Source organism: Lampetra fluviatilis, chromosome 1 (assembly GCF_964198595.1).
Source record: "Lampetra fluviatilis chromosome 1, kcLamFluv1.1, whole genome shotgun sequence".
NCBI lineage: Eukaryota > Metazoa > Chordata > Hyperoartia > Petromyzontiformes > Petromyzontidae > Lampetra > Lampetra fluviatilis.
Window position 1 is genome coordinate 17060517 of NC_136275.1, and position 13045 is coordinate 17073561.

General features: G+C 46.0%; 2 protein-coding genes across 3 annotated transcripts in view; both read left to right on the forward strand.

Moving 5' to 3' along the window:
- LOC144933299 (serine/threonine-protein kinase 17B-like) overlaps positions 1 to 3420 on the forward strand; it is a 31760-nt gene extending 28340 nt beyond the window's left edge. The window contains exon 8 of the mRNA XM_078857988.1: positions 794 to 3420. Within this exon, the coding sequence (XP_078714114.1) occupies positions 794 to 1493 (700 nt within the window). The 3' untranslated portion in view covers positions 1494 to 3420. The remainder of the gene's footprint in view (positions 1 to 793) is intronic.
- Positions 3421 to 4714: 1294 nt separating this feature from the next.
- On the forward strand, positions 4715 to 12333 carry BTD (biotinidase). Of its 2 annotated transcripts, none has more exons than XM_078857998.1 (5): positions 4715 to 5365; positions 7137 to 7286; positions 8435 to 8656; positions 10208 to 11154; positions 11735 to 12333. In XM_078857998.1, the coding sequence occupies exons 1-5, from the start codon at positions 5087 to 5089 to the stop codon at positions 11916 to 11918; spliced, it is 1782 nt and encodes a 593-aa protein (XP_078714124.1). In that variant the 5' UTR covers positions 4715 to 5086; the 3' UTR covers positions 11919 to 12333. The 2 variants fall into 2 exon arrangements, with proteins under 2 accessions (XP_078714124.1, XP_078714130.1); XM_078858004.1 differs by having other exon boundaries at positions 11716 to 11870.
- The last annotated feature ends 712 nt before the right edge of the window (positions 12334 to 13045 follow it).

Genomic DNA, 13045 nt, shown 5'->3' on the forward strand with positions numbered 1-13045 from the left:
GCTATTTTAGGCCAGACGCTTGTTCCCCACAATTAAATTCCGGTCAGTGGTCGACTCGGCCCGTCTTCCCTCTACGGTTATCAAAACAAGAACCGCTTTGGGAGAATATAAAAGTGGTTGCTTCTGATTAGACTGGCCCCCATAATTGGAATGTAGTGTTTCCAAACACGAATTCTGGGCTCCAAATTGGGATGAGCACTGCTTCAAGCTTGTTATAAGCATGAAGTCAATTTGAAATACATTTTTATTTAGATGATAAAAAATATAGATAGGCAGACAATGTCTCCGTCATATATCTGTTTCTCAACATAAAGTATAATAGTATTTATTACACGAGCCATCAGCCCCAGGGCCTTCGAGGAGTGTACAATTGCAGTGTCTCACCAGGAGAGATATATATATATGCAGAAGACATTGTCTGCTTAACAATTTTTATATTTATATTCTCCACGACGACCCTAATGGTTATTTTGAATTATGAGATAGCATTTTTTAATCTGCGGTATATGTTTATGGGGTGGCGTGAAGAACCCGGTGAACCGAGTTAAATTCCCAGCCACAGCGAACATCCGTGGCAAGTGACAGCAGAACCGGTCTTGGCCCCCCACCCCTCTTTCACCAGGCTGACTGGCCTGGTGAAATATGCTCAAATAAACCCGACCACAGATACAGCGTGGGGGGGGGCGGCCCTTCACCAATAGTGCATTGGCAAAGGGCAGTAAATAATTATATTCATAAAGTACAATTACGCTGCTGGAGACACTCTTGACATTTTTTACTTTGGCGCTCACAGTCGACGAGCCACGGCGGATCACTGCCTGAGACACCCGTGGCTGAGTGCGCCGGCGCCGGTGGGGACCTGCCTCGACGGAACCCCGTCGCGGCCCCGCGAGGACGACTCGTCCTACCTCCTCGCTGAGCCCAAGGCCGACGAGGTGGAGGACAGCGCCATCGGCTTTGACGCCGACGAGGCTATCGGCAGCGGTGTGAGCGGCGGCAGCACACCGGAGCCCCACGAGGTGCGCGTCGCCCACCACCACGACAACGACCACCGCGACCCCGGTGTTGTCCCGTGCTGCGCCTCCCCCTCGGAGCAGGAGCAGGACTCTGCGTGCGACACGGCCGCGTCTGACGCGGAAGACGACTCGGAGCTGCCGTGCGCACACGGGGTCTTGCCCGGCTGGATGGAAAATCTGGTGGATGGCGCCGGGCGAATGGTGGAGCTTGAGCAAGCGCAGGAGCAGCGGGGACACGGGCGGGAATTGGCCTGCGTTGCGGCATCCTGGGATCCGGCGTTGTTGCCACGGCCGACGTCGCCGTCAGCTGCTGGAGAGTGCAGCGTGCTCGTGCCGCCGTTCCCGTTGGGCCAGTGCCGGCAGGCGGACGTGGAGTTTGCTAAAAAGGCGACAGATGCTGTGGCCGCCACAAACTGCTTTCAAGCCGAGGAGGCATACGCCATCATCCCGGAGATGCAGAAGAAGCTGGTGTGCTGATGGTGGCCCCGTGACTATTGGTCTGTAATTCAAACTGCAGGATCGTTTGGTAGATTCTCGCGTCCCAGCTGTGTTCCAGGTGTATGCGTTTCTGAGGCAATGACAGCAGTGCTTTAGGTTTTTATTTTACATTTTTTGGCTTTGGAGGCCCAAGACAAAGGAAATGTAAACACCCTAATAGACAGACGGGAATTTACCAGCAGCTTTTCCTCCTTGCATGCAATGCTTTTGTGTTTTTTTCCACTCCATTGTGTTCCCAGACATCTGGGAGCCGGCATAAAGTTGAGGCATGCAACACAGACAGGGCTTTGCCTGCACAATCAGCCCTCAGATTCCACGGTTTTTGGCACCTCTATACGAGGTGGGGGCTTGTCCAAATTGAGACCCCGACACAGCGCTTAGCATTGAGCATTCGGTGGAGGAGTGCAGTGCGAAAAGTCGCAACGCCAGTGCTCACTCGATCCCCACCGAGACGTTAACACTGGCTCCGACAAGTGAAGCGGAGGAATGTGCACCGTGTGAGGTTATAGAAATAATGGATGTTATTGAGGCTGCCCAGGGTGGGGGGTCGACGTTATAGCATTACAAAACCCCCTTCGTGTAAAATGGAACATTCTGCATCCAATTTACTACTTATGTATAAATCTACTTTTGAGTATTCTATTTTAATCGTAGAGGTGTTTCGTATTAATCCCCTGCCTCTCCTCCCACCTTGGATGTAGTCCTGTGAAATGTTAACATCCGTTGGCTTATGGCGCATACATTTGTATTTTGTGTTTTCGTGTGTGGGTGCTGGAGCTTGTGTGTGTGTGTGTGCGCGCGTGCGTGTGCATAAATAGAATGGTGTAAACTTTATTCCCAGAGATTGCTTATAGATGGTCAACTTTGTATATAGTTACATATGCACTATATAAACCAATGTTTTTATCCTGTGTTGTGTAATCACACTTATTTAAACACTGATGGTAAGGCTTCATTGTGTGCGCGTGTGTGTGTGTGCGTGCAGGTGAGTGTAAATGATGTCTTGCTGCTGATTAGTTGCGATGTATAAAGCTGGACTGAGGTCTGTTTCCATTTTTAGGCCATTATTGACATGCCGGTATAATCTCAGTGAAATAGAGACTTTCAAACCAGGTTCTTTGTCAATAGAAACACATGGGTCGAGGTGGGCAGGCCAGGTGTGTTATTTAATTTAGAGTAGGCAAATTTCAAATGATCAGTAAAAACAACGATACCTCTTTGAAATAACTCCTCCAAAATCAGAATAACTTATATTTAAAAAATGCTTTTTATAATTTTACTATGACTTGTATCGTCTTGAATAAAAACTGTTAACAGTCACATTTATATTTTCCCCAAAGAGAGCTGATGTTTAGTGAACTCGTACATTTATTTCGTGCAATGTTAGAGCATTTGATGCATAAAGACAGCATTCATTTTTTTTATATTCTGTGCCTTCGAATACAAATACAGTAATTTATTCCTTATAACAAATTCGTGGTTTATGAAGTGATTGCTCTGTAAAAACATGTCAATTTGAAAATCAGACAAATACTGACAAACTATTTTTGGTGCCTTATATTAAAAAAAAGAGTATGAATGTACTTGGCTGAACACCTTCCCAATCACATAAGAATCTGATTGTTGCGTGTGATGAAGCTTTTGTATTCTGCGATTGGCTGTTACAGAGGTGGCTGCAATGATTCAGCCGACCTGCGTTTTATCAATCCGTTATGATGTAACAGCCACATTTCACATCGCGAGCTCCAATGACCCCAAGAGTTTTAGGAAACCTGCCGCGAGTCACGGACCCAAATTCCACTGAGCTGTCCACTTCATTTATCAAGATTGTACGTTTATTTTGCTACGTCAGGATTATTTGTGTCGTTTCATGTTACTAATAAAAGCTTAAACTTCTCTTTTATGATATTCATCCCCTTGGATCCTGAATTTATTGTGAGCTTGATGATAATGTTGATGGCAAACAAGACTTCAGATGGGTTGCAATTATTTTATACCATATGGGGCATGTACTATTTACTGTAAAAATGAATTGTCAGAACATAAAATAAATCATCAGCTTACCGGTTTATATTATGCAGTAAGTTTGTATGTTAAACTTTTTTTCGCACCGTACGTAGCCAACCGTGCTAATCTGAGGTGCGGGAGAAGGAAAGAGTACAGGCCTTGTTAGATGGACAATAATTTTAATTGGATCACTGGTTCAAGATAGGTTTTAGAAAAAACTGGATAATACAGTACAGTATTTAAATGCCTAAAGCATTTAGCCATGGTTTGGGGTGGGGGGTCTTCATCCACTAGCGGATTGATAATGGCTGATGATTATTTTGAAAAATGTAAGCTAAAGATGAATTGTCCTGATGGGAAAAACAATTAAGACCCAGACTCTCAAATGTAATTTAATTTCAATGGATAAGTTATTGGGGTCATTTCTTGCCATTGCAAGTACCGTAGATGAATTGCTGTTCATGGTGACATTGACGGGTAGAATGGCAGCAATCCAGCATTCTTTACATTATAGCTCTTTTAATTCCAGTAATTATTGTCCAGGTCATCTGTATGGGACGGGAGCCAGTATGCACAAACCTGGCTGACATAGCGGAAAGATTTTTAGAGTAATGTTCTGGAAACTGGCTCCCAACTGATAATCCCCCTGCAGAACAAACAACAGGTGAACACTCACAAAGTCACATGGAGCTCTCGATGAAACAATTCAGGATGAATTACATCTGCAAGTGAGAATCAAGCCATATCGTGAACCAAGGTTATTGACATAGATGGAGAACAGCAAGGGACCAATGGCAAAAATAGCCTCGTGGAACCCCCTTTAGTAACAGGAGTGAAAGGGGAGATGTTGCCGCTGTGCCACGATGTCTGTGTTCTATTAATACGATTTGAACCTTGGAATGTTGTGAGGAGAGAGATATTTAAGAGTTATAGTGTGATCCACAGTTGACTGCTTGGGAAAGGTCCAGGAAAACGGTCCCACAAAGCATATTTTTTTATTCAAGAGCTGAGTTGAAGTAATCGATTGGTGTTAGTAATGGCAGCATCATTACCTAAACCACGATTGGTTGTAGTTCAAAATGTTATTGGCATCGATGAAGAAGAGTCGTTGATTTTTACCAACTTTTTTTGTACTCTACAGTATTCTTGAAAGAAGGGGGTTTGGAGGATATAGGTCTGAGGTCAGTGGGATCGTCGGTGAACTAATTATCATGACAAATAAAATACAACTATTTCTATTTGCCGCGCTTCGTCACCCAACACGCGGCGACGACGACGGAGCGTGACCTTTGGCCAGACAATGACCTTCAGACACCGACCCCCGTCGCCGTCAGGAACACGTGAAACACACGCCGCTAATCACCCAGCGCTGCCATAAAGATCTCTCTCTCTCTAGAAATGAGGAATAAAAGCCGGTGGCGTTGAGTCTCCCGACGCAACGCCGTCCCCCGTGGCGGTCGAGTCCCTTGCAGCGTTAAACAAGGAGTCGCGTGGAAGAGTAGGCCAAATACAACTTAGAGCGAGCAGCTATCTTGAAGCCTCCCTCCCGTGGAGGCGCGCCGGTGATGTCTTCTGGGCAGTCCCACCGCGCACTCCTCCTCCTCGTGACCGCTGCGCTCCTCGCCTTGGGACGAGGAGCTGCTCCAGACGATGCGGCAGGTAGAGGAGACGATGGAGGAGGGCCCCGAGGTGGCCGTGGGTCGTGGTTTCGCGCGGCCGTGTCGGAATTCGTGAGCGTGGTCGGCCCCTCTCCCACGGAGCCACGGAGTCGCCGGGAGGCCCTCGTCCACATGGGGATGAATGTGGCCGCGATGGCCCGGCAGGCGAAGCTCGCACGGAACAAGGTGACGGTGCCCGGGGCACGGAGGTGGTCGGTGGTGGTGGTGGGAGACAAGCTGAACCGCTTCGCGAACCGACCACTTTTGTGTGCTTTGGAGAAACTAAGAATCGGTGGACAATGACAGGGACCGGCGGTAGCTCGTTCGCCACTCGTTGTTGCAGAGGTTCGGGGTTCGATTCGGACGGGCCGCCCGGTTTATTTTTTCGGGCGTATTAACCGTAACAAAATAGAAGATTTAGGCCATTGTGTTCCGGTGTCATCGTGCAACGATGCTTAATTGGGAAGCACGGCAATTTGTCGCCCTCTATTGAGAAAACTTGTCAGGACGCGCCTGTAAAATAGTTGAGAACACTGTAGCAAAAAAAACATTTTGTTCATGAGTAGTAAGTGTTATTTCCTAATTGCTTACGCCTCAGAAGTACAGAAAATGGCTATTATTCCCCACAAACTTTGCTTTTGTAACCAAGACAGTAATAGTTTGAAATTTTCCTATTTTCAATGAGAAAACGTGTGCATTTGTATCTTTCGTTCACATAAAGTCCTGGTCACAAAAGCAAAGTTTGTGGGGAATAATAGCCATTGTCTATACTTTTTAGGCATAAGCATTTTAAAAAATAACACTTAGTACCCAGGAACAAAAATTGTGTTACATAGTGGAATCAGTCAGGCTTTCGTTAATCTAGCATAGTAATAATAAATAGTGTTTTTAACCTTGTGAAAATGAAAAATAATTAAATAGATACTAATCGTCTTTTGCGCATTTTGTATTAGTATGGAGTTGTGGTTAGAGCGCTTGGCGAACAATCATAATACAGTAAAAAAAAGTCACAATATTGGGTGAGATATAACAGCCTATCATAACCATCATCTTCCAGAATTATTAAAATGAGTACTATTTTGTGAAAAGCCAACAGCGGTCACCCTGCAGATGGAGTGGCCCACGCCATGGGAATGTGAAATTTCCACCATGTGCTTGGCTACCAGCGGAGATGTCCTTGACCCATTTGCTTGTCTGAACAACGAGGAAACGTTGACTTGAGCCTACATTCCATATTTTCTATCTCATCACGATAAAAACAAAACATGTTACAAAAGAATATAACAAGATGCAATTCCTATTTTGTGGATATTTTTTTTTAACTCAACATCATCGAATAGCGCTAGACTTAGCGGTTAGGTTGACCCAAAGTAAGAGTTGGGGGTAGGTTAATATTTTCTTCAGTATAAAATACAATTATCATATTATGAAGCATTTTTCCTGTGTTGAGTTTTCAGCAAATTATGATTAAATAGTTTTTTTCCTTCTGTATACATTGAACATTCTTTATATATAAACCCTCAAAAATGCAAAAATGTGTTCAATTTCGTATTTTAAATGTTTGAGGGGAATGTAACTGATTTAAAACATTTCATCTAGAATACAAAAAAACGTAATACAACTTTCAAAACATTTTATCCAAAAGTAACATAAATCTGAGCAACATCAGTTAAATTGAAATTATAAAAAAACAATGTGCAGTATGTTTGAGCTTTTGCACTTGTGAAGCTCTGTAAAATGTCATAGCGTGGTTGACATGAGCTCTGGTGCAAGGAACGAAATTTATCCTCCTGTCCAATGCACCCTCCTCTTTGTAGCCCAGAGCTTTGGTCCCTCCGGCTCTTGCGCCCCGGATGCTATTGCACCGCCTGCACCCCTCGACAGCTACGCCACCGCCTCTGTGGCAGCCCAACCACCCGGCAGGAGTTGTTTGTCTGACATTCACTGCTCTCGACAGGGAGCCCAAATCATCGTCTTCCCAGAATATGGACTCTTCGGGTTTGGCTTCACGAGGGATTCCATCCTGCCTTACCTGGAGCACGTGCCGGACCCCGCTGCCATAATCTGGAACCCCTGCCTCGAACCGGACCGATTCCCCAACACCGAGGTGATCTTATTAACATCGTACATTGCTATTACTGTTTGGATTTATAGAGAATCCACATGTTGCCCCTGCTCTCAAAATGCTGTACAGAAAGAGTGGGCCATATTTATTTTTAAGAAAGAGGCAATCATAGGTAGAGAGAAAGATTTAAAAAAGGAATATCTTGAGCCTGGATTCAACAGAGAAAGGGAGTCGACAGCACTGATAGCTGAGATAAGGGAGTTCCAGACGACTGGGGCAGCAAAGGAGATGAGAGGGGGCAAGTCAATGGAGGATCTTGAAGATGTTGAGTGTGTGAAATTGATCTGAGACTGGAGTATTGGGGTGGTGTGGTGTCATTTATGGGTGTGGACGAGATGTATTTCTGCTTTGGCCACTTTTACCTTACAAGACCGTGCGTGCATGTAAACAGGAGCGTCTCGTGGCTCCAGGTTTGTTGGGTCACAAAATGCCAAACTCACGCGGGTGGTTTGAGTTCATCATCCGCTGGCAGTGACCTCATGAATTAATATGCTAGACGGACGCATGAAATGTATTCGGCTGCTCACGGGAACCTGAGTCTGCGCGTGGTTTAGCAATGGCTCATGCTGTTCTCATTCTCATTACATGCATTTTCATTAACCTGCATGTGTCATCTGCAGGTGAAAACCCAGAGACGGTTAAATTTATGATCAGCGATTGTTTTTCCATTGCTGGATGATGCCTCACCACGCCGTTGCTATCCCTCATGGTCCCATGCAGCTGCATCAATCTCACTCCTGCACATTAAATTATCTCATTACTCCATCTCCACGGTTGTTGTCCTATTCTTGGATCTTTCGGTAAAGTCACATAGATAGGTTCAAAGAAAATAACAAAAAACTACGACGTTTCGATTACAACACAAGCCATCGTCAAGGTTGTTGTCGTGTTGGATGCGTTTTCCCTAGCATTTTTGCACCTCTCTCGTCCATCATCCTGTCCAGTGTTATGTCCTTCCAAATCTCATTTACTTGTCTCAGTTCTCAAAACGACCTTCTCTACTGTGCGTGCATTTTTTAAAAAGGTGTCATACAAATGGTCTTCGCTACGACAATTCCACGTAGAGAAATGCGCTTGTGTCACACCTCTGTTGCGGTCTGGCGGTGCCGATGCACGTGCGGTGTGGCCAGGTCCTTCGCAACCTGAGCTGCATCGCTCGGGATGAGGGCCTCTACGTGGTGGCCAACATGGGCGACGTGCTGCCCTGCTCGCTGGACCACAACACGGGGTGCCCGCCGGACGGTCGCTTCCAGTTCAACACCAACGTGGCGTTCAGCAGCGAAGGCACCCTGGTGGCGCGATATCGCAAGAACAATCTGTACTTCGAGCAAGCCTTCGATTTTCCACCCACGGTCAGCGGGGCTGGGAGAGGGAGTGGTACAATCAGTCAGAATGCTACTGTCGCTTGGTTTAGAGACTATTTATAAGAGCGTACGCATTGCGTATAGCAGTTGTTTGTAGAGGGTATGCGTGTAGCATCGGTGTAAGGCACTACCACTAGAATATAAGGTACGCCTATCCATAATACAACATTTTTGTACCCTATATTCTGATAGTCGTCTGAACAGGTCTATAACAATAATGTAAACAAAAAAGCTGAGATGGATGTGATGTGCCAAAATAATTCTTGTAGCGATTTGTCGATGAAAGCTATAAACATTGTTTCATTTTAGCCAGAACAGTCCAGTCCTGTGTTCAATCGCAACACTGCATGTCAAAACACTTCTCTTTCTGATTATTTCCTGCTGCTGCTCAACTTTGCTCAATTGAAGAAACAAACTAACTCTTATCCATTACGTCAGTAGCACTGTTGTCAGATTAACATGTAGGCTTTCGCGACCGATGTTATCCATTAAATTTTTTGGATTAGATTGCGTAAATGTGTTGCTAAACCCACCACAGCCGATTAGGAAGGTTTGTCACGTAAGAAAAATGTGCAAATGAGTTACTAGTTCAGCACACCGGTGTGTTGGAGAGTAAGCCCACAACATTTACAATTCGAGTACGACGTTTCGCCAGTATTTACAACCAGCCTCATTAGGCAACAGCCAGAATTGTGGAGAAATCCTCGTTTCGGTCTTAAAGAGGGATAATAAATGTGATGTCGTCACTTGTGAGCCAATCAGGTGCAAAGCCCAGAGGGAGGGGGGTCAATGAAGTCATATAAATTACCAGAGGCGTAGCTAGGGGGGGGCAGGGGGGTACATATGTCTCCGGGCGCCAAGGTAAAGGGGCGCCAAAATGAGGCTTACAACGTTACATTATAACTTATTGCGGCGGGCGCGGCAGCCTGAAACTACTGCACAAATCTACATCTCAACCTAAACCTTCAATGGGACAAGATCGTCTCAGCGATCTTGCTCTTCTTAGCGTTGAAAGAGAAACATTGGAAAAAACTGATTTTGTTTACGTGATTGACCAGTTTGCGACAGTGAAATCAAGAAAAATGTATTTTTTGTAGACTATGTCAACGAGTCTACGACAGTGACTGAGTGAGCCATGTAATATAATTTCTATAAATTTGCTTCTTTAAATACAATGTTTCATTAAAATTAAAATTGTTATTCCTTATTCGATGTAATAGGAAAATGTGATTAAACGGGGGGGGGGGGGCGCCAATTTTATAGTTCGTCCCCGGGCGCAAAATATCCTCGCTACGCCTCTGGAAATTACAATGGATCTCTATTATTAGTTGGGTTATTACAGTTAATCCACATACATAATGTACTTTATGTATGTACATTACCGACTTTGTTGCTTACCCGCTTTGCACTTTTGGCCTCTCAGGGTGTGCACAACAGTTGTGATTAAAAAAACAACAACCCCATCACCATTTGCTAGTTCCTTCTCGCCACAGAAAGCGTGGGTACCCATCGCTCGAATTTGATGCCACCCCTATCCAGGTCGAGTACTCGATCTTCGACACGCCCTTCGCCGGGCGCATCGGCCTCATCACCTGCTTCGACATCCTCTTCTACGAGCCGGCCGTGGCGCTGGTGGAAAAGCATGGCGTCCGGCACATCGCCTTCCCCACGGCGTGGATTGACCAGCTGCCCCTGCTCACGTCCGTGCAGATACAGAGGGCCTTCGCTTATGGCCTCAACGTCACCCTAATGGCCTCCAACCAGCACCATCCAGAGAAGGGCATGGTGGGCAGCGGTGTGTACGGCCCCGACGTGACGGTGTACAGCTACGACGCGGAGAGCAAGGAGGGCCGTCTGCTCGTGGCCGATTTGCCCGTGCTCTCCGACGTCCTGACCGATGCCCAATCAGGCGTCCCATATGGCACGAGAGAAGACGACACTTTGGCGATGCGTGGTGGAGCTTTGCAAGGAAGCAAGGCGGATGAAGTTGCGTGCGAGATGAAGAATTCTGCATCAAGAAACGTCGTGGGTGAAAGACCGGACACGCTTAACGGCAAGCCCCCACAGGGTCGACAAAAAAAAGACCGGACCTGTGACAATGAGAGCGCACCAGTGCCACTCGCGGGAGCTGACAACCGCGGGGCGTTCGTAAAGCGGGAAGGGCAGTCTGGTGGCAGCCGCATGGCCGACGAGTTTTACGCGAGCATGATGTACGACAACTACACGTTCAAGGCACTGCAGGGGCCGGCGGGCGAGGTGCAGGTTTGCCATGGTGAGCTCTGCTGCTGGCTGACTTTTCGCTGCTCGGGCGATGCCCGGGAGCTGTACGCGCTCGGCGCCTTCGACGGCTTGCACACCGTCAACGGCCGGTACTACACGCAGGTGTGCGCACTGGTGAGGTGCTCGGGCGAGGAGCGGGCAAGCTGTGGCCAGCCCGTGACGCAGGCCAGCACGCTGGTGGACTTCACACTGCGCGGAAACTTCAGGTATGTTCTGGGGCCTCTTTCAAATTGGTGCCCCAAATACCAGTGCTTAATTTCCCACTTCATAGTTTCTGGGCAATTTTTTTAACTGGAGTCGGCACCTGATTAAATCCAGATGAAATTAAACCCTGCTTAATGTCCAAAAGAAGACTGGGAGTGAGAATACAAATCTCACGTTGTGGTAGGGTACGAAAAATATCAAATTATTTGGTGCATGATTAAAATTAAGGGTGTTTTGTAATCACTAAATTAAATAGCATTGTTACTTGCGTTCAGGCTTGCATTATAAAATATACCACAATAGAGGCTATCAAAAGGTCACATATAATGCACAATCTCAAACTTAAATGAGTACCTATTATGGTTTAATAAACATCAGCGTTGGGAACATGGTAATGGCCACACAACCCCACTATAGCCCTAACAGGTGCTCACGAGTGCACTTGCCCCGATAGTCTGTTAAAGTGTACACGGGGAATGTGTGTGTGCGCCTCGCGTGCTGTTCTGGCCTTAATAGGTGCTCGCTAACAGAACTTGCCCCAACAGTCTGTTAAGGCTATACAGGGAATCTTTGTCTTGTCAGCACGCAGCACGTATACCCCTGCATTCTGGGGAGCGAAATGCGGCTTGAGGCGCCAGACTCGTTCAGACGGGACGCTGGAGGAGAACGATTCCTGACGGCGACAGCCACAGAGCACGGACTCATCACGGCTGAGATGTACGGACGCGACTACGAGCGTGACTCAACGGGTGCGGAGCCTCACTGATGCACCAGAGCCGCCTCCAACAAGCACGCACGCGAGTATGCACGTCAATTACGGTTGCCATCTCATTATATCCCATTATATCAGAAGAGGGAGATCCACATTTAAATGCATTGTTTTGATCTTGTATTATTAAACTGACAAAAACCTGGACTTTTATTGTCCTCGGAAGAACAGGTGGTAACTCTATGCACAGGTCTAAAACATAAAACTTATATTTTTAAAAATCTCAGTTGTATCTGGTGTAATTAATCATATTTGCACATAAATTCAACCCTTAAATAATGTTCCAATCACTTCAACCACAGAATGTACGTCGCGTACATTACTTGTGCGCCTTTCACATCTGCGTAATCCAATCCAAAATGCAAAGTAACATTTTACAAAATATTTTAATGAATTTGTGTGTTCATACAAACGTGTCACACGTACTTGATTTTATGCACGAAATTTTTTACGTCTGCAAATAATTAAAATCAACTTATATCATCGGCATCCTCTTTCTCTCTTGTTCAGCAATCGTTTTTTTGCACTCGACCAAAACACCCATGACACGAGTCACGCCGGTGTTCAATGCTCAAGGGCAATCGCGCAGCAAACAGGACCGGCGCACACCTTTCATTGCACATAACAATCGCGCGCACGCACAGCATTTGGTAAACATGCAAACAGTGCTAGGACCACGGAAATGCTGAGCACTGGGACTATGACCAAAGATGCAGTCACGAACTACGCAAACAGAAATGGTCACGATGACATTCAATAACCACCAATAAAAGGAATACAGTGAAAAATAAAAAAAAAACATATCCGTAACATTAATTTATGTGGCTTAAATCTCTTGTTTGTTCTTGGGGCTAGATTCCACTGTGGTTCCTTCCGACTTATGTATATATATACACACACAGCATTGAGGTGGAGCTCATCTCTTGGTTACAGTCCTGAGCCAGTGGTTTAAATTTCCACGTTCCTATGATGGGAATGAGTATCCATAGGACAACCACTGTTGATGGGCTGAGTCAACCCCACCAATTGGGATATGATCTCGCAACCTTCTAATTGCAAGCTGTTCACTCTACCTCTAAATGCTACCTGGATGTCTAAGTGTACCATTACACATCCAAATACTG